This window comes from Streptopelia decaocto, assembly GCF_964273445.1.
Source record: "Streptopelia decaocto genome assembly, chromosome: 21".
In the NCBI taxonomy this organism is placed as follows: domain Eukaryota; kingdom Metazoa; phylum Chordata; class Aves; order Columbiformes; family Columbidae; genus Streptopelia; species Streptopelia decaocto.
Genome location: NC_138676.1, coordinates 5,775,497 through 5,794,761, shown reverse-complemented (window position 1 = coordinate 5,794,761; position 19,265 = coordinate 5,775,497). Strand labels below are relative to the sequence as shown.

Below are 19,265 nucleotides of genomic sequence, written 5' to 3'. Positions count from 1 at the left end.
ACCTGTTCTGGAAAGGGAGGAAAGGGTGAGCAGGGAAGGTAATAGAAGACATTTGGCTTTATTGCTCTTTATTATGGAAATACTTTCTGTTTGGCTATTCCTGAAATCTCCCTAATCATTCACACCAGACTCGAAAGCTTTAGGAAAATGATGCACAGAGCCTTGGCTTGTAAGAGCATTTTCGATGTTAATGAGCCCTCTGGTGTCGTAATTCTGAACTGCAGCTACTGAAAGAATGAACAAACCTCTAATGAAGTGAAAGGCAGAAGCAAACCCCAAGTTCTGAGGGTGTTTGGACCCCATGAGGGGCCATCACTGACACAGCTGTGAAGGAAACAACCAGTGCAGGTCCCTGTCCCTGGAGGCTGCTGAAGGAAAGACTTGGAGACACTGGTTCCAGGTGGTGAGGGCCGTGTGGAAGTGGCTCTGATACTGAGGTGTGGAATGACCTTACAACCCTTGAGGGTTGTAAGGGAATGACCTTACAACCCTCTTGGGCTACCAAGGTCAAGTTGTCCCATCCCCGGACCCCATGAGGCCACCAAGACCCAGGATGTCTCATCTCTGGACCCCTTAAACCACCAAGACCTAAAACGTCCCATCCCTGGACACTTTGGGCCACCCAGACTTATAATGTCCCAACTCTGGATCCAAGATGTCCCATTTACAGCCATCTCGGGCCACCAAGACCTTAAATGTCCCAACTCTTGGATCCCTTAGACCACCCAGGCCAAGATGTGCCATCCCTGAACCCCTTAGGCCACCAAGACCTATAATGTCCCATCTCTGGACCCCTTGAGGTTGTAAGGAAGGTATATATTTTACCTATTTACGACATCAGACACACAGGGAAGAATTTCACTTAATACCAGTGTGTATTTCCAGTAGCTGTGAGCTTGGTTAAATGCATTAAAGTGTTACATAGTCATGAAAGTTCTAGGAACACCTGTACATATTCATAAGAGTTAAGGGTTAGTCTCTGTTAGCTCTTTAAGTCATTACGTGTTAGTTCTTTAAGTGTTAATTAGTTAATTGTTAATTCCCTGTATCAGGCTGGTGGAGGTGAAGTCACCCTGCCCAGGGTGGGGGAGGATGTGGCTGCCAGCACCTCGGTTCCACCCTGGTGTGTGCATGGGGACAGGCACAGTGGGGCACAAAAGGTGCTAAGGAGCCATCACTGCCCTATTGGAGGCTCTGGATCTCAGGGGGATGTGCAACTGCCATGGTGGGGCATTGTGATGTCACTGGTGATGTCACAAAGGGCCCCCCCCAGGCACCCCTTTAAATATGAAGCAGGGAGGCGGTCACCCCACCGGGGCTGGTCCTGGTGAAAGAGGAGATGTGGCCACTCTTGCTGCCACTGTGTCCCATCCCTGGAAACTGTGAGGCCACTAAGAGCCAAAACTTCCCATCCCTGGAAACCACGGGCCACTCAGGGTAAAATTTCCTGTCCCTGGACCCATTAGGGCACCAAGACCTAAAATGTCCCATCCCTGGACACTTCGGGCCACCCAGACTTATAATGTCCCAACTCTGGATCCAAGATGTCCCATTTGCAGCCATCTCAGCCACCAAGACCTTAAATGTCCCAACTCTTGGATCCCTTAGACCACCCAGGCCAAGATGTGCCATCCCTGAACCCCTTAGGCCACCAAGACCTATAATGTCCCATCTCTAGACCCCTAGGGCCACTGCAGGCCAGGTTGCCCCATGTCAGACCTCCAATGTCCTATCCCTGGAAACTTTGGGCCACTCAGATCAAGATGTCCCATCTCTGCTCCCAAGATGTCCCATCCCTGGACACTTTGGGCCAACAAGATGTAGGATTTCCCATCTCTGGAAACTTTGGGCCACCAATACCTAAAATATTCTATCCCTGGACCCCTTAGGCCACCAAGACTTAAGATGTCCCATCACTGGACACTTTGGGGATACCAAGACCCAGGATGTCCTATCTCTGGACCCAAGTTGTCCCATCTCCACCCCCCTTGGGCGACCAAGACCTAAAATTCCCCAACCCATGGACCACCCAGGCCAACATGTCAATTCTGTGGATACTTTGGCCACCAAGACCAAGATGTCCCGTCTCTGGACCCCTTTTGGCTACCAAGACCAGCATGTCCTATATCCAGCCACCTTGGGCCACCAAAATGAAGATGTCTCATCTCTGGACCACTTGGGCCACCAAGAACCCGGATGTCCCATCTCTGGACATTGTGAGGCCACCAAGACCCCAGATATCTCAATCCTGGAGCCAGATTGTCCCATCTCCAGCCTCCTTAAGCCATCAAGAGCCAAAATTTCTCATCCCTTCATCCCTTGCGTTACTCAGGGCAAGATGTCCCATCCCTGGGGCCCTTAGGCCACTGAGACCTAAAATGTCCCATCCATCCAATGGGTTGGGGCAGATCTCCGATGGATTTAGGGATCTCCAATGGGTGGGTGGGATCTCCAAGGGGTTGGAGAATCTCCAAGGGGTTTGGGAGGATCTCCAGTGGGTTAGGGGGATCTCCAGTGAATTGGAGGACCTGCAATGGGTTTGGGGGGAGCTCCAATAGGTTTGGGGAATCTCCAGTGGGTTTGGGGGATCTCCAGTGAATTGGAAGAACTCCAATGGGTTTGGGGGGATCTCCAGTGCGTTGTGGGGGATCTCCAATGGGTTTGGGGATCTCCAGCCAGTTGGGCAGGATCTCCAATGGGTTGGGTTGGGGGATCTCCAGTGCGTTGTGGGGGATCTCCAATGGGTTTGGGGATCTCCAGCCAGTTGGGCAGGATCTCCAATGGGTTGGGTTGGGGGATCTCCCATGGTGGTGTTGAGGGATCTCCAATGGGTTGGGGTCTCCCATGGTTGGGTTGAGGGATCTCCAGTGGGCTGGGGGGTTCCCAGGGGTTTGGGGGGGATCTCCAATGGGTTTCGGGGGATCTCCGGTGGGTTGGGAGATCTCCAAGGGGTTGGGGGATCTCCAGTGGGTTGGGAGATCTCCAATGGGTTGGGTTGGGGGATCTCCAATGCATTGGGGGGATCTCCCATGGGTTTGGGGGGTCTCCAATGGGTTGGGGAATCTCCAATGGGATTGGGGGGATATCGAGTGGGTTGGGGGATCTCCAATGGGTTGGGGGATCTCCAATGGGTTTGGGGGGATCTGCAATGGGTTGGGGTATCTCCCATGGTTGGGTTGGGGGATCTCTGATGGGTTTGAGGGATCTCCAATGGGTTTTGGAGATCTGCAATGGGTTGGAGGATCTCCAATGGGTTGGGGATCTCCCATGGTTGGTTTTGGTGGGTTTTCCAATGAGTTTGAGGGGATGTCCAATGGGTTGGGGGATCTCCCGTGTTTGGGTTTTAGGTGATCTCCAATGGGTTGGGGGATGTCCAACGGGTTTGAGGAGATGTCCAATGGGTAGGGGGATCTCCCATGTTTGGGTTTTGGGTGATCTCCAATGGGTTGGGGGATGTCCAATGGGTTTGAGGGGATCTCCCATCTTTGGGTTTGGGGGGATCTCCAATGGGTTTGCTGGGATCTTTAATGGGCTGGGGGATCTCCAGTGGTTGGGTGGGGGGATCTCCAATGGGTTTGGTGATATGTCCAATGGGTTGGGGGATCTCCAGTGGGTTGGGGGGGATCTCCAGTTGATTGGGGGATCTCCAATGGGTTGAGGGATCTCCCATGGTTGGGTTGGAGGGATCTCCAATGGGTTGGGGGATCTCCAATGGTTTGAGGGGATATCCAATGGGTTGGGGGATCTCCAGTGGGTTGGGGGATTGTGAGAGTTGGTCTGAAGATGGAGCAGTATTTGCCTGACCATCGCCATCAAGAACTGAGAGAACTGAGGCCCTGACTGAAGGAACAGATGGACAATGACTTGGAGAGAGGCCCGAGGAGCAGCATTGTGTTGAACTGTTTTCTCCGGTACGGGGGGGCTCCTGCTTACAATGGCTGCTGTGTGGACTTTGCTGCTGCTCCAGCCAAACCAGCCCCCGCCTCCTGAAAGCTGTTGTCATGAGGGTCTCTTTGACCCAGGGACAATAGCAGCCATCCAGAAGTGTGTTCTCACCTGCAGCCTCAGTCACACGTGTCCCTCACCTGCTCCCTCAAACAATGGCCAACAAAAAGGAGCATGCCCAGCAGCTCGCCAAGGGGCCTGAGGTCACCCAATGGACCAGAGAGAGACCCCTGAATGCTGGACATGCTGGCAAAAGAAAGCGTGGATCTTTCGAGCCTGCGCAGTACGAGCCTGGGTTGCAAAATCAAGGAGGAGACTGGGCTGAAACAATGGGAGCAAATGTCCTGGTTTTGTTAAAAACAAGTTTCTCTTTCGGTGAATTTTGCCTGTCAGCTAAAGCTTCATATTAACTGCATTTTCCTGGAGAACCAGACACATGTTTTGGTGAACATAGCAATGGAATGCGAGGTTATTGATAAGCATGGATGGACATCTCGCGAGAGGGGCGACGAGAAACCGGTGACCAAGAAACTGACCAACCGTGTATAACATTCCATTCACGTGAATACTTCATATAAAAGTGGGAGATCACGAGGATCTCGGCCCTTCTGCTTATGGCGACATGAGGAGAGGATCTTGCGAGTCGTCCCTGTGACCTGAGGCCAGTGACAGACTGAATCCAGCTCCGGTTGGCTGCAGAGTCCAGTCCAGGACTTTGGGTGCCGGCTCTGCAGTTGCTGAGACTTTCAGGATTGGTTTTGTATATTTTGTATTATTTTCTCTATTCTTATTAGTAGCATTAGTAAAACATTGTTAATTTTCCCAACTCTCTTCTCTCTGTCCTTCTTTCCCTCCCGATGGCCTGTCCTGCATGGGAAGGGGGAGAGGAAGGGGCAAAAAGGGGGAAGTGGGGGGAGAGGGGGTTAACAATACACCTGCCAGGGTTTGATTGTCACCCCGCAATCTAAACCCTCGACAGCAAGGGGGGCTGAAGAAGCATAAAAGGTGACTCCAGAATGGACACCATTGAAGATCCTCCCACCAGAGGATCCCGAACCATGGCGGAGAACCGGCAGGACTCCATGGGACCGGAGACCAGAGGGAGCTTCTGGAACTGGATGGTGATAAATGCAACCTCATTTCTCATCTTTTCCTTTACTTTTCCCTGTTTCTTTCCCCTTTCTCTTTCTTACTCTCTCTCTATCGCGTGCCACTTTATGGGCAAATTAATAAAGCAACACTGCTTGATTGAATTATAACCCCTTGGCTTTTTGGTCGCCTTAATTTTGCGCTCTGAGATCAAGGTAAAAGCACCATCAGGAGTCCATCATGGAATGGACCGTGACACCCGCCCGCTCCCATCCCTCTTTGGGCCACTAAGACCTAAAATGTCCCATCCCTGGATCCAAGATGTTCCATCCCTAGACACTTTAGGCCACCCAGTCCCAGAAGGACCCCATGAAGCCACCAAGACCCAGGTCGACCCATCCTTGGAAACTTTGGGGACACCAAGTCCTAAGATGTCCCATCCTTGCATCGAAGATTTCTCATGCCTGGAGCCTTTGGGCCATCCAGGCCAAAGTGTCCCCTCCCTGGACTGTGTGAAGCCACCAACACCCAAGATGTCCCATCCATGGACACTTTGGGCCACCAAGATGCAGGATGTCCCATCCCTGCACCCAAGATGTCCCATCTCCAGCCCCCTTGGGCTACCAAGGTCAAGATGTCCCATCCCTGGACCCGTGAGGCCACCAAGACCCAGGATGACCCAGGATGTCCCCGGGGGGCCTCACAGCCCCTGCTCAGGAAGAACACGGCTCTGTGGCTGTGACAAGAGTGCTCAGGGTCTGTGACGGCCCAAGGCAGCAGGAGCGGCCCATGGAGACTGGGGCCCTGGCAGAGCCAGAGCAGAGGGAACCCCAGCCCTGCGTGTCCCAGAAAGTGGCTCCGCACCCTGTGCCGGGCATGGGGAGCACAGCTGCCTGCTGACCATTGTGGGAGGTGATCTGGGCTGTGATCCCCCCTGGGCCATCTGGAGTTTAAAGGGCACGGTGATGACCTCAGGCTCACATCTGTGGGGTCACAGCCAGGACTCACCCTGGCACAGCAGCTCTGTCACGGCCTCTGCACTGCGGGACCAGCCTGGCTCAGGCAGGGCCTGGGGAAAGAGCAGCTGGGGAATCTCGGGGTGAAGAGATGGGCACTGGGGAGCATCATGGGACCTGTTGGAGAGTCATTTTGACCAGAAACTGCCTGTGGCAAGCAGGATGGAAACCACCCCAGGGGTGTTTTTGATCTCTGCTGCCCCCGATCAAACTCAGGAAGATTTCCTGACGCATGGGTTACACAAACCAGCTCCAAGTCAAAGTCCACCGACACTTTTAATAAGAACAAATATGATACACAGTGGAAAAAAGGGGAAAGTAGAGGAAACTCTGGGCTGTTTGTGCTGCCCATGGGCAAAGGGAGGCGGTTCCCAGTGCCACCCAGCTCTGTCACAGCCTTTGTGTGTCACAGATGTGCCAGAGAGATCTCTTCAGCGTCATCATAGCCCGTGCTCCCCGGGGACAGGGACGCGGTGTCTCCTTCAGCTCCAGGGACCCCGGCACTTCCCTGGGAGCACAGGCTGCCCCCTGCAAGCAGCAATGCGGGAATTGCAGCTCACCCCATGGGGTCTGTGCATCACCTCCCCCCTGCTCCTCACCACACTCAGCTCCTTCTCCCACCCTTCAGTCCCTCCACGGGAAACTCCTGGGGCAGTTCCCCCTTCCCAGGAGGTTTAGGTCTCAGTGCAGCAGCAACCAGGGTGGCAGTGGGGATGGCACCCCAGGAACCAGCAGCGCTGAGTTTCCCTCTCACCTCTGGGTGCATCGCTGGGTCCTGCTCCCTCCTCTGGCACCCTGGGCATTTCCCGAGCTCCCTGTCCAGGGGCATCGTCCTCCCCAGGGTGAGAAACCTCCCTGGCATCATCATAGCCATCCACTGGGTCACCCCCAGGCAGAACAGGAACATCTGAAAAGAGAGGGGAGCTGGTGACAGTGAGCAGATCCATCCTGCAGAGCAGAGGATGGGAGGCGCTGGTGTTGGCAGCAGCACAGGAGACCCCCAGGTCCTCCCCGTCTCTGACGGTGACACCCAGTGACACCTCTGTCCTTCACTTGTCTGCAGGCAGATCAGCCCCTTCCTGCTTCATTACCTGGTGCTGATCCCAGACCATCCTCCTCCTCTCGGTGCCCCGGGTAGGGCTGCAGCTGGGTCAGGGACTGCTCTGAAGAGGAGCCTGGAGAGATGTGCAGTGAGTTATGGGACAAGCCCACTGAACTGGTTTGTGGTCAGCACTGCTGGGGAGGGGACCCACAGAGCTGGGGCTGCATGGGGAGGAGGGCTGGGAATTCACCCTGCTCCCTGGGACAAGCCCTGTCTCAAAGGTGCTCCCAGAGCCGCCCCAGGACAGCTCTTCCCTCACTCGTCAACGGGTGCAGGGGCAGGAAGAGAGGGGCTGTCCAGCTGCCATGGGCAAAGCGGGTTGGGAGGCAGCTCCTCTCCCAGCCCAGGGCTGGGGTGCTCTCCCACAGACCACACAGCCCCAGCACTGCAGGGACCACGGGCTGGGGGCTTCAGGGGATCAGCCCTGGGGAGGGGCCAGGGGAAAGGGTCCTGCAGATGTGCCCACACCCACCTGAGCAACCAAACCTCGCCTGCTTCTCCCACACTGGGCTGTGCCCGATCTCCTCGTACACGGCCTCGGGGAAGAGCTCCTGGGCTGTCCTGGAGCCTGGGGACAGAGGCAGAGCTGGCATGGAGCAGGCAGAGGGGCAATGGGACCCCACTGTGCTCCCCAAACCTGTTCCTTGGCCCAGCCCAGGACTGCTCCAACAGCACAGCCCCAGGGTGCTGTCCAGAACAGCTGCCACATCCCCAGTGAGGGCCACATCACTGTGGAGAAGATCTGGGGCAGCATCACCCTCACATCTGCCCCTTGGAGACAGCGCTCAGGCCCCTCTGGCCCCTGGGTCACCCCCTTGTCTGACCCCAGAGCAGCTCCCGTGCTTCCCCTCCACCTGGAGCCGACCCCTGTCTGCCCCACGAGTCCATAGCAGGGCCCCCGCCCTACCAAGGGCAGGCAGGGCTGGGCAGAGGGTCAGCCTGGGGCCTGACTCCATGGGGATGGGCCCTGCTGCCCTGTGTTCCTCCCGTCTTCTCCTTTGCCCCTGAGCGCCCTCCAGCACTACCCAGAGCACTGCCAGCCTTGGCCACCTCCCCCAGAATAACTTCTCCCCCAGGAGAACTTCTCCCCCAGGATAACATCTCCTACAGTCCTGCTCTGCCATGTCTCTCCTTGCCCCATCTCTTGCTCCCACCACCTCTGGGCTCTCTCCACCCTTTGCTGCTGGTGCCCTATGGCCAGACAGTCAATGGGTGTGTGGGGCAGGTGGCAGCACACAGTCTCCTCCCCCCAGCTCTGCTGGTGCCCCTTACTGACCCCCCGCAGCACTCCCAGCCCTTCCAGGAGGCGTCACTGGAGCTCTGTGGAAGGACCCACCTCTGCGCCCAGCCCTGGCCCTGAGCGCTTGCCCGGCCAGCAGGGCCAGGAGCAGGCAAAGGGCCCCCAGGATGATGCAGATGGTGACGGGCACTGAGATTCTCCCACTGACAGTCGGACGGCCCCGGGTGGGATCTGCACGGGCAAGAACATGGAAGAACAGCACCAGCCCTGGGAGAGGTGGAGGCAGCACCAGTCATAGAATCATAAAATCACAGAATCATTTCAGTTGGCAGAGACCCTTGTGGGGGACTACGGTGGGTCCGTGGATTCCCTGACGAAGGGCATGGGAACAGAAATCAGCCTTGAAGATATGAAGGCCCACCCGTGAGAAAGATGGGAGTAAAGGAGTGTCTGGAGATGTTCGGGATGTACCGTGAGAGAGAAGGGAGTAGAAGAGTAACATTGATGAGAGCAAAAATAGCCAGGGAGATGTTACTGCTGTAACTTGTACCAATAGTGAAGAGACACATGAATTGGTAAAACTGTATAAAAATGCACTTGTGGCAATAAATGGCATCTACTGCTTTCATCCTGGAAGAACTTGGTCCATGTCGTTTGTCCGTCTCAACCACGACTGACCCTCAAGATCATTGAGTCCAAACATAACCTAAGTCTAGCACTAAGCCATGTCCTTAAGAACCTCATCTAAATGCCTTTTAAACCCCTCCAGGCATGGTGACTCAATCACTTCCCTGGGCAGCCTATTCCACTGCTTCACAATCCTCTCTGTGACAAATTTTTTCCTAATATCCAATCTGAACCTTCCCTGGGCCAACTTGAGGCCATTTCCTCTCAAAATGGTCTGACCCCATAGCACAAGGCAGCAGGGGGGTGAGTGATGGGGAAGCTTCCACCCTGCTGACTGAATTTCACCCCCACACCACCACCCCAGTGCCTCCTCCTGGGAGTTTCACGATCCAGCGAGGAGCCCCTTGCACCCCAGTGTGGGTCAGAGCCCGGCCCTGGGATACCCAGCCCTGGGGAGGACGAGTTACCTGCTCGGGGTGGGGATGCTGCTGTCCTGGGTGCAGCTGCAGAGGAGGAAAAGGAGAGCTGGGCTGAGAGGGTGGGAGCGCACGTACCAGGGAGCCTCCCCTGCAACACCCGGTGTGTGTCTGTAGTGTCCCTGACACACCCCACCCCCATTGCCCCTCCCGTAGTGCCAGAAAGGGACCCAGGACAGGGCCCGGGGCCTCTGCTCTGGGCGGCGGGCAGGGTGGCACAGGCAGCCCGGGGCTGGATGGTCCTGGAGCTGCAGGGCCCCACGGGCAGTGGCCCAAGGACACCCAGTTCCACCGAGGCTGCTCCCTGCTTGGCACCAGCTGCTGCCCCCACAGGAACGTTCCTGCTCTCGGGAGCTCGGGGGCCGTGCCAGGACCAAGCGGGTGAAAGGCCTTTCCCAGCTCCCTGCCAACACCTGACCAAGGGGTCCCAGCCCCCGCTCACCCAAGCAGCGCACGGCAGCGTCTTCCTTATGCCGGCAAGCACGTCCGTCCCCAGGCCGGGCCCAGCAGTCCTGCAGAGACGACTCCGTCCCCCGGCACTCCACCCGCTCCAGCCAGATGGGGCCCTGGCCCACCCCAAAAGCAGCCTCGTGCAGGGCAGACACCGCGGGGCCGCAGCCCAGCTGCCTGCACGCCACCTGGGCATCCCGCATGTCCCAGGAGTCATCGCACACTGTCCCCCAGGAGCCGCGGTGCCACAGCTCCACTCTGCCCGAGCACCCGTCCTCGCCTCCCACGGCACGGATCTTCTCCCTGTCTGGAGAGGGCAAGGAGCTCCCACGGCACTCAGACAGCAGAGGAGCCAGGCAAGAGCAGCACGCGGAGGAGCAGCTCCCTACCTGTGCAGCTGCTGGAGTTGGGGCACGGGGCCAAAGGCTCTTGGGGCATTTCTGGGGGTCCCCCTGAGGAAGGAAACATTGTGGTGAAGGGGCAGGCTCGGGGGATTGTGCAGAAGAGAGCGGGGCTGAGCTCTGCTTGTGCCTGTGTGCGCCATCTTGGTCACAGAGCAGCAGGAGAGTGTCCATGGAGGGGAGGCTCCTCTGAACCCTCTCTGGTCTCTGCTGAGACCACTTGGAGATGTCGCTGCCTCCCCCAGGCACTGCTGGGTGGCAACTGCTCCCGAACATGTGGGACACTGAGAACTGTGGTCACATCTGTGCCACCAGCAGCACAAGAGTCTGACATGGCAACGAAATCCCCTCCAAGCTCTTTCTCTGCATTTGGCCCTGCCCAGAGGGGAGCAGAAGCTGGGGTGGCACCGGTGCCCGCGTGGCTCACAGTTACCATTGCAGGTGATGTGGGTCTCTTCTCGCAGGTCATCGCATGACTGTGGGTCCCAGGGGGTGGATGGACACTGCCAGAAGGAGCTGGTTCCCTTCTCACACTGCACGTAATCCAGCCAGGCAGTGCCAGACACCCTGCCATAGGGCAGGCCTGTTTCCAGGGATCCTCCGTCCCCGCAGCCCAGCTCCTTGCACACCAGCGACACCGTGTCAGGAGTCATCGAGCTGGAGCAAACGCTCCCCCACGTCCCGTTGTAGAAAACCTGGAGGCGCCCGGAGCAGCCGTCACTGTTCTCCAGCCTCAGGGCCACGAACTCTGGGAGGAAAGGCAGCAAGAGAACAGGCTGGTGTGGGGCTGTGGGAGCCAGGACACCCCTGCGCTCCCCAGGCCCCCAGCCAGGCAGGGCAGGGCCAGCAAGTCCCCCTTGCACCCAGGGCAGGGAGAAGTCCCTGATGGGCCCCATAGATTGCACTGAGGAGGGACCCAGGCGTCCGGGCCCCATAGATTGCACTGAGGAGGGACCCAGGCGTCCGGGCCCCAGAGATTGCACTGAGGAGGGACCCAGGCGTCCGGGCCCCAGAGATTGCACTGAGGAGGGACCCAGGCGTCCGGGCCCCATAGATTGCACTGAGGAGGGACCCAGGCGTCCGGGCCCCATAGATTGCACTGAGGAGGGACCCAGGCGTCCGGGCCCCATAGATTGCACTGAGGAGGGACCCAGGCGTATGGGCCCCATAGATTGCACTGAGGAGGGACCCAGGCGTCCGGGCCCCATAGATTGCACTGAGGAGGGACCCAGGCGTCCGGGACCCATAGATTGCACTGAGGGGGGACCCAGGCGTCCGGGACCCATAGATTGCACTGAGGAGGGACCCAGGCGTCCGGGACCCATAGATTGCACTGAGGAGGGACCCAGGCATCTGGGACCCATAGATTGCACTGAGGAGGGACCCAGGCGTCCGGGACCCATAGATTGCACTGAGGAGGGACCCAGGCGTCTGGGACCCATAGATTGCACTGAGGAGGGACCCAGGCGTCCGGGCCCCATAGATTGCACTGAGGAGGGACCCAGGCGTCTGGGACCCATAGATTGCACTGAGGAGGGACCCAGGCGTCCGGGCCCCATAGATTGCACTGAGGAGGGACCCAGGCGTCCGGGCCCCATAGATTTGACCGAGTAGGGACCCAGGCGTCCGGGCCCCATAGATTTGAACGAGGAGGGACCCAGGCGTCCGGGCCCCATAGATTTGACTGAGAAGAGACGCAGGTGTCCGGGCCCCATAGATTACACTGAGGAGGGACCCAGGCGTCCGGGCCCCTGCTCTCCCCGCTCACCCTGGGGGACACTGAGCTCCCCAGGGACCCCGCTGAACTGAGGGCACCCGTGCAGGGGTGTCTGTAGGCCGGGCTCAGGCAGGGGCTCAGCCAGGGACAGCCTTGGCCATGCCCGGCTTTCCCTGCGTCCCGGCCTCTCGGGAACCATCGCAGCACAGCTCCTGGCACACACCTGAGCACATGACGCCCGCGTCCTCTTTGTGCCCGCAGTCGTGCTGCCCCCAGGGCCCGGCAGCACAGTCCCAGAGAGCAGCTTCGGCCCCGGAGCAGTTCACACCGTCCAGCCAGATCTGCCCGGAGCCTTCCCCGAACCGAGCGGAGCCGGCCGCCTCCACCGCCCCTCCGCAGCCCAGCTGGTGGCAAACGACGGCGGCGTCAGACAGGTCCCAGCCATCGTCACAGACGGTCCCCCAGCTGCCCTGGTAGTAGATCTCCACTCTCCCTGCGCAGCGCCCGGGCCCGTTCACCAGCCGGACCCGCCAGCTCCCTGCAGTGGGGAGAAAGCCCAGGAGCTGTCAGGGGGTGGCTGCCCCCCCACCCCATCATCTGGGGACCTGTGCAGCGCTGCTCACCCCAGCAAATGACTCCCACGTCCTCCACAACCCCTCCCAGCAGGGCACTCCCGGGCAGGGAGGTGTTGCAGAGGGTCAGGCTGGCCTCGTGCCCTGCGCACCGGACCCCTCGCAGCCCCACGGGGCCCGTCCCTCGCTCAGGCTTTGGGGGGCTGTAGGCTTTTTGTGCCTCTCCACAGCGCAGCTGCCGGCACACCACGCTGGCCTCCCGCACGTCCCACTGGTCGTCCAGCACTCTGCCCCACGTCCCGCGCTGGAAGATCTCCACTCGCCCGTCGCACCGGCTCCCGCCGCCCACCAGCCGCAGGGACGCAGAGTCGGCCGGGCCTGGGGAGAGCAGAGGAGCCGCAGCCATCAGCGGCACCGGGCAGCACGGCAGCCTCCAGGGAGGAGGGCAGGGGGTGTCCGACCAAACAGGGCGAGAGCGAGCCACTCGAGAGTGGGAGTCAATGCTGGTCAACGGGAGTCAATGGGACTCAATGGGACTCAATGGGACTCAATGGGGATCAGTAAGGGTTAATGGGATCAATGGGACTCAATGGGAGTCAATGGGGGTCAATGCGGATCAATGGGGATCAATGGGAGTCAATGGGGATCAATGGGAGTCAAGGGGGATCAATGGGAATCAATGGGGGTCAATGGGGATCAATGGGGGTCAATGGGAGTCAAGGGGGATCAATGGGAATCAATGGGGGTCAATGGGGGTCAATGGGGATCAATGGGAGTCAAGGGGGATCAATGGGAATCAATGGGAGTCAATGGGAGACAATGGTGATCAATGGGAGTCAATGAGAGTCAATGAGAGTTAATGGGGATCAATGGGGATCTATTCGGGTCAATGGGAGTCAATGGGGATCAATGGGGATCAATGGGAGTCAATGGGAGTCAATGGGAGTCAATGGGAGTCAATGGGAGTCAATGGGAGTCAATGGGAGTCAATGGGAGTCAATGGGGATCAATGGTGGTCAATGGGATTCAATGGGAGTCAATGGGGATCAATGCAGGTCAATGTGGGTCAATGGGAGTCAATGGGAGTCAATGGTGGTCAATGGGGATCAATGTGGGTCAATGGGGATCAATGGGAGTCAATGGGAGTCAATGGGAGTCAATGGTGGTCAATGGGAGTCAATGGGAGTCAATGGGAGTCAATGGGAGTCAATGGGAGTCAATGGGATCAACGAGACAAGCAGCGAGGGCAAAGCCCAGGCCCTGTCTGCAGCTCACACCGGGTCTGCTGCTGCGGGTGGTGGGATGAGGCTCTGCAGGGCTCTCTGTGGGGATGGGATGTGTTTGTCTGCAGCCACAGGGATGGAGCAGAGCCCCACCAGCCTGTCCTGGGCTCATCCCATGGAACCCGGGCCGGGCAGTGGTACCAGGGCCTAAGGCGCTGCCCTGGGGACAGGTGTCTGTGTCTGTTGAGACCGCAGCTCTCCCAGAGCAGAGCGGTCAGTCTGAGCAGGGAAAGCCCCCCGGGGATCCTCCAGGGAGAAATTCAGCCTGGTGCTGCCATGGGGCCCCTGCTTTGGGTGGCCGTGTCTCACACAAAGGGAAACAGAGCTAATGCACCATTTTCCCAGCACTCACCTGAGCAAATGACAGCAGCGTTGTTCCCGGGGGAGCACGGGGAGGCCCCCAGGGTGGCCACTGGGCACTGTCCCAGGTGGGCTTCAGTCCTGTCACAGTGGAATGAGTCTCTCCAGACAGGGCCAGTCTCTCTCCCAAAATGCTCTCCTCCAGGAATGGACTCAGCAAACCCACAGTTGAGTTGACGACACAGAACGTGGGCATCCGAGAGATCCCAGCGGGAGGCACAGAGGGTCCCCCAGCTCCCCAGCACCTGGGCCTCCACCCTCCCCGCACACGCTGTGCTGCCGTTCACCAGCCTGAACCCCATGTACTCTGGGGACAGAGGAGGAGAGAATCACAGAATCACACAATGTCAGGGCTTGGAAGGGACCTTGTCGAGGTTTAGATTGCGGGGTGACAATCAAACCCTGGCAGGTGTGTTGTTAACCCCCTCTCCCCGCACTTCCCCTTTTTGCCCCTCCCTCTCCCCCCTTCCCACTGCGGACAGGGATCGGGAGGGACAGAAGGACAGAGAGAAGAGAGTTGGAAACATTAAAGATGTTTTACTAATGCTACTGATAAGAATAGAGAAGATAATACAAAATATACAAACCCAATCTTGAAAGTCTCAGCAACTGCAGGGCAGGCACCCGAAGTCCTGGACTGGACTCTGCAGCCAAGGGAGCTGGATTCAGTCTGTCACTGGCCTCAGTTCACAAGCCGGCACCCGAAGCCCTGGACTGGACTCTGCAGCCAACCGGAGCTGGATTCAGTCTGGCACTGGCCTCAGGTCACAAGCAGGCAGCCGAAGCCCTGGACTGGACTCTGCAGCCAATGGAGCTGGATTCAGTCTGTCACTGGCCTCAGTTCACAAGCCGGCACCTGAAGCCCTGGACTGGACTCTGCAGCCAAGCGGAGCTGGATTCAGTCTGTCACTGGCCTCAGTTCACAAGCCGGCACCCGAAGCCCTGGACTGGACTCTGCAGCCAAGGGAGCTGGATTCAGTCTGGCACTGGCCTCAGTTCACAAGCCGGCAGCCGAAGCCCTGGACTGGACTCTGCAGCCAAGGGAGCTGGATTCAGTCTGGCACTGGCCTCAGTTCACAAGCCGGCAGCCGAAGCCCTGGACTGGACTCTGCAGCCAATGGAGCTGGATTCAGCCTGTCACTGGCCTCAGTTCACAAGCCGGCAGCCGAAGTCCTGGACTGGACTCTGCAGCCAAGCGGAGCTGGATTCAGTCTGGCACTGGCCTCAGTTCACAAACCGGCACCTGAAGCCCTGGACTGGACTCTGCAGCCAAGGGAGCTGGATTCAGTCTGTCACTGGCCTCAGTTCACAAGCCGGCAGCCGAAGCCCTGGACTGGACTCTGCAGCCAACCGGAGCTGGATTCAGTCTGGCACTGGCCTCAGTTCACAGGACAACTCACAAGATCCTCTCCTAATGTCGCCATAAGGAAAAAGGGCCGAGATCCTGGTGCTCTCCCACTTTTCTAGGCAGTATTCACATGAATGGAATGTTATACACAGTTTGCCAGTCTCTGGTCACCTGTTTCTCGTTGTCCCTCTCCAGATGTCCGTCCGTGCTCATCAATAACATCTCATCCCATCGCTGTGTCACCAAAACACGGGTCTGGTTCTCCAGGACAATGCAGCTGGTGTGAAGCTGGAGCTGACGGGAAATTCACTGAAAGAGAAACTTGTTTGGAACAAAACCAGGACACCCCATTGACCCCAGTGTCCCATTGACCCCAATGTCCCCCCATTGTCCCCCCAATGTCCCCATTGACCCCAATATCCCCATTGTCCCCCCAGTGTCCCATTGACCCCAATGTCCCCCCATTGTCCCCCCAATGTCCCCATTGACCCCAATATCCCCATTGACCCCCCAATGTCCCCAATGTCCCCATTGATCCCAATGTCCCCAATGTCCCATTGACCCCAATGTCTCAAATATCCCCATTGACCCCAATATCCCCATTGATCCCAATATCCCCAATGTCCCCATTGTCCCCAATGTCCCCCCAATGTCCTCATTGTCCCCCCAATGTCCCCATTGACCCCAATGTCCCCCCAATATCCCCATTACACCAATACCCCCATTGTCCCCACTGTCCCCCCAATGTCCCCACAATGTCCCCACTGTCCCATTGACCCCAATGTCCCCATTGTCCCCACAAAGTCCCCATTGACCCCAATGTCACCCCAATGTCCCCATCACCCCCAATGTCCCATTGACCCCAATGTCCCCATTGACCCCATTATCATGTCCCAATGTCCCCATTACCTCAATATCCCCATTGTCCCCAATGACCCATTGACCCCAATGTCCCCCAAGTGTCCCCAATATCCCTATTACCCCCTATATCCCCATTGTCCCCAATGTCCCATTGACCCCAATGTCCCCAACATGTCCCATTGTCCCCATTACCTGTCTCAGGTCCCTCTCCAGCTCCGCTCTGACCCCCCCAATTCCCTTGAGCGGGGACATTGGGGTCAATGGAACATTGGGGACAATGGGACATTGGGGACAATGGGGACATTGGGGTCAATGGGGACATTGGGGTCAATGGGGACATTGGGGTCAATGGGACATTGGGGACAATGGGGTCAATGGAACATTGGGGTCAATGGGGACATTGGGGGTAATGGGGACATTGGGGTCAATGGGACATTGGGGTCAATGGGGACATTGGGGTCAGTGGGGACATTGGGGTCAGTGGGACATTGGGGACAATGGGACATTGGGGACAATGGGACATTGGGGACAATGGGGTCAGTGGGACATTGGGGTCAGTGGGACATTGGGGACAATGGGACATTGGGGACAATGGGGTCAGTGGGACAACGGGGTCAGTGGGACATTGGGGTCAATGGGACATTGGGGACAATGGGACATTGGGGACAATGGGGTCAATGGAACATTGGGGACAATGGGGACATTGGGGTCAGTGGGACATTGGGGTCAGTGGGACATTGGGGACAATGGGGACATTGGGGGTCAGTGGGACATTGGGGACAATGGGGGGACATTGGGGTCAGTGGGACATTGGGGACATTGGGGGGACATTGGGGTCAGTGGGACATTGGGGACATTGGGGTCAATGGGGACATTGGGGGGTCAATGGGACATTGGGGACAATGGGGACATTGGGGGGACAATGGGACATTGGGGTCAGTGGGACATTGGGGACAATGGGTCAATGGGGACATTGGGGATAATGTCCCCGCTCCTCCTCTGCATTCATTAGCAATTAACACCCTCAGCAGCGCTAATTAACCCCCCTCGAGCCCCCCATATCCCCATTGTCCCCTAATCACCCCTAATCACCCCTAATCACCCCTCATCACCCCTAATCACCCCTAATCACCCCTCATTCCCCCAGCCCCGATGCCGCAGCCGCATCCTGCCCCGCCGGCACCAACACAAACCACCCCATAATCGGCCCAAAAAAGCGCTTTTTCAGCCCAAAACCGCCGCGGGCGCGCCCAGTGAACGTCCCCGAGCTCTGTCCCCAACCCCCGGGTGTTGTCACCTCGGGAAAAGCGCCAAAAAGTGTCACCGGGTGTCCCCGAGCTTCGCGCCTTGAGGGGACGGGCGGGGAAAGGCGGGAAACGAGCGGAGACGGAAGGAGCCGAAAACACCCGAAGGCGCCCGAGGTCTTCCCGAACACAGCCGAGTGCAGCCGAACACAGCCGAGTGCAGCCGAACACACCCGAGTGCAGCCGAACACACCCGAGTGCAGCCGAACACACCCGAGTGCAGCCGAACACACCCGAGTGCAGCCGAACACAACCGAGTGCAGCCGAACACACCCGAAGGGGCCCGAGGTCTTCCCGAAGGGACCCGAGTGCAGCCGAACACGCCGGGAGGGGCCGAGTGGAGCCGAAGGAAACCGAAGGGGCCCGAACCCACCCGAAGGGGCCCGAATGACACCGAAGGGAACTGAACCCACCCGAATTGGCCCAAAAGCCGCCAAAGTCCCAAATCCCGCCCCTTTTTACCCAAAAACCCGTGTCCCGCCTCCCCAACCCGCCCCACCCCGGCCCCTCCTCTTCCTCTCCCCGCCATTTCTCCCCCATTTTCCCGCGCCACGATCGTTTCCCGCCGCCGGGAGACTGGAAACGAAGCCACGCCCCCTTCCTTGGCGGGGCCAATAGGGAGCGAGGAGGGACGTTGCCACGCCCCCATTGCGGTGACTGGGGAGGTGGCGGCTCCGCCCAGCGCCGAGAGGAGCCGAAGAGACACGAAGGGACCCGAATGTCAGCGAAGGGAGAAAAGACCCCAAGGGGCATTCCTGGGTCCCTCTGCGGCACTGCCGGGTACCCTACCGGGCATTTTGGGGATCGACGGATCCCCAAAGGGAGGGACCCAGGCGTCCGGGCCCCATAGATTGCACTGAGGAGAGGTCTATGTGGCCCGGACGCCTGGGTCCCTCATTGGTCAAATCAATGGGGCCCGGACGCCTGGGTCCCTCCTGAGTCAAATCTATGGGGCCCGGACGCCTGGGTCCCTCCTCAGTGCAATCTATGGGGCCCGGACGCCTGGGTCCCTCCTCGTTGAAATCTATGGGGCCCGGACGCCTGGGTCCCTCCTGAGTCAAATCTATGGGGCCCGGACGCCTGGGTCCCTCCTCGTTCAAATCTATGGGGCCCGGACGCCTGGGTCCCTCCTCGTTCAAATCTATGGGGCCCGGACGCCTGGGTCCCTCCTGAGTCAAATCTATGGGTCCCGGACGCCTGGGTCCCTCCTCGTTCAAATCTATGGGGCCCGGACGCCTGGGTCCCTCCTCAGTGCAATCTATGGGTCCCGGACGCCTGGGTCCCTCCTGGGTCAAATCTATGGGGCCCAGACGCCTGGGTCCCTCCTCGGTCAAATCTATGGGGCCCGGACGCCTGGGTCCCTCCTGAGTCAAATCTATGGGGCCCGGACGCCTGGGTCCCTCCTCGTTCCAATCTATGGGGCCCGGACGCCTGGGTCCCTCCTCGTTCCAATCTATGGGGCCCGGACGCCTGG

The 19,265-nt window shown here is 58.5% G+C and overlaps 1 protein-coding gene across 1 annotated transcript; it reads right to left on the bottom strand.

The window, feature by feature from the left end:
• Nucleotides 1–7,118: 7,118 nt before the first annotated feature.
• Nucleotides 7,119–14,580, bottom strand: LOC309448687 (scavenger receptor cysteine-rich type 1 protein M130-like; the record flags this gene model as incomplete). Its single annotated transcript, XM_082070416.1, has 8 exons — nucleotides 7,119–7,225; nucleotides 7,625–7,720; nucleotides 8,489–8,623; nucleotides 9,938–10,252; nucleotides 10,780–11,094; nucleotides 12,287–12,601; nucleotides 12,687–13,013; nucleotides 14,271–14,580. The coding sequence occupies 8 exons, from the start codon at nucleotides 14,578–14,580 to the stop codon at nucleotides 7,119–7,121; spliced, it is 1,920 nt and encodes a 639-aa protein (XP_081926542.1).
• Between the last annotated feature and the right edge of the window lie 4,685 nt (nucleotides 14,581–19,265).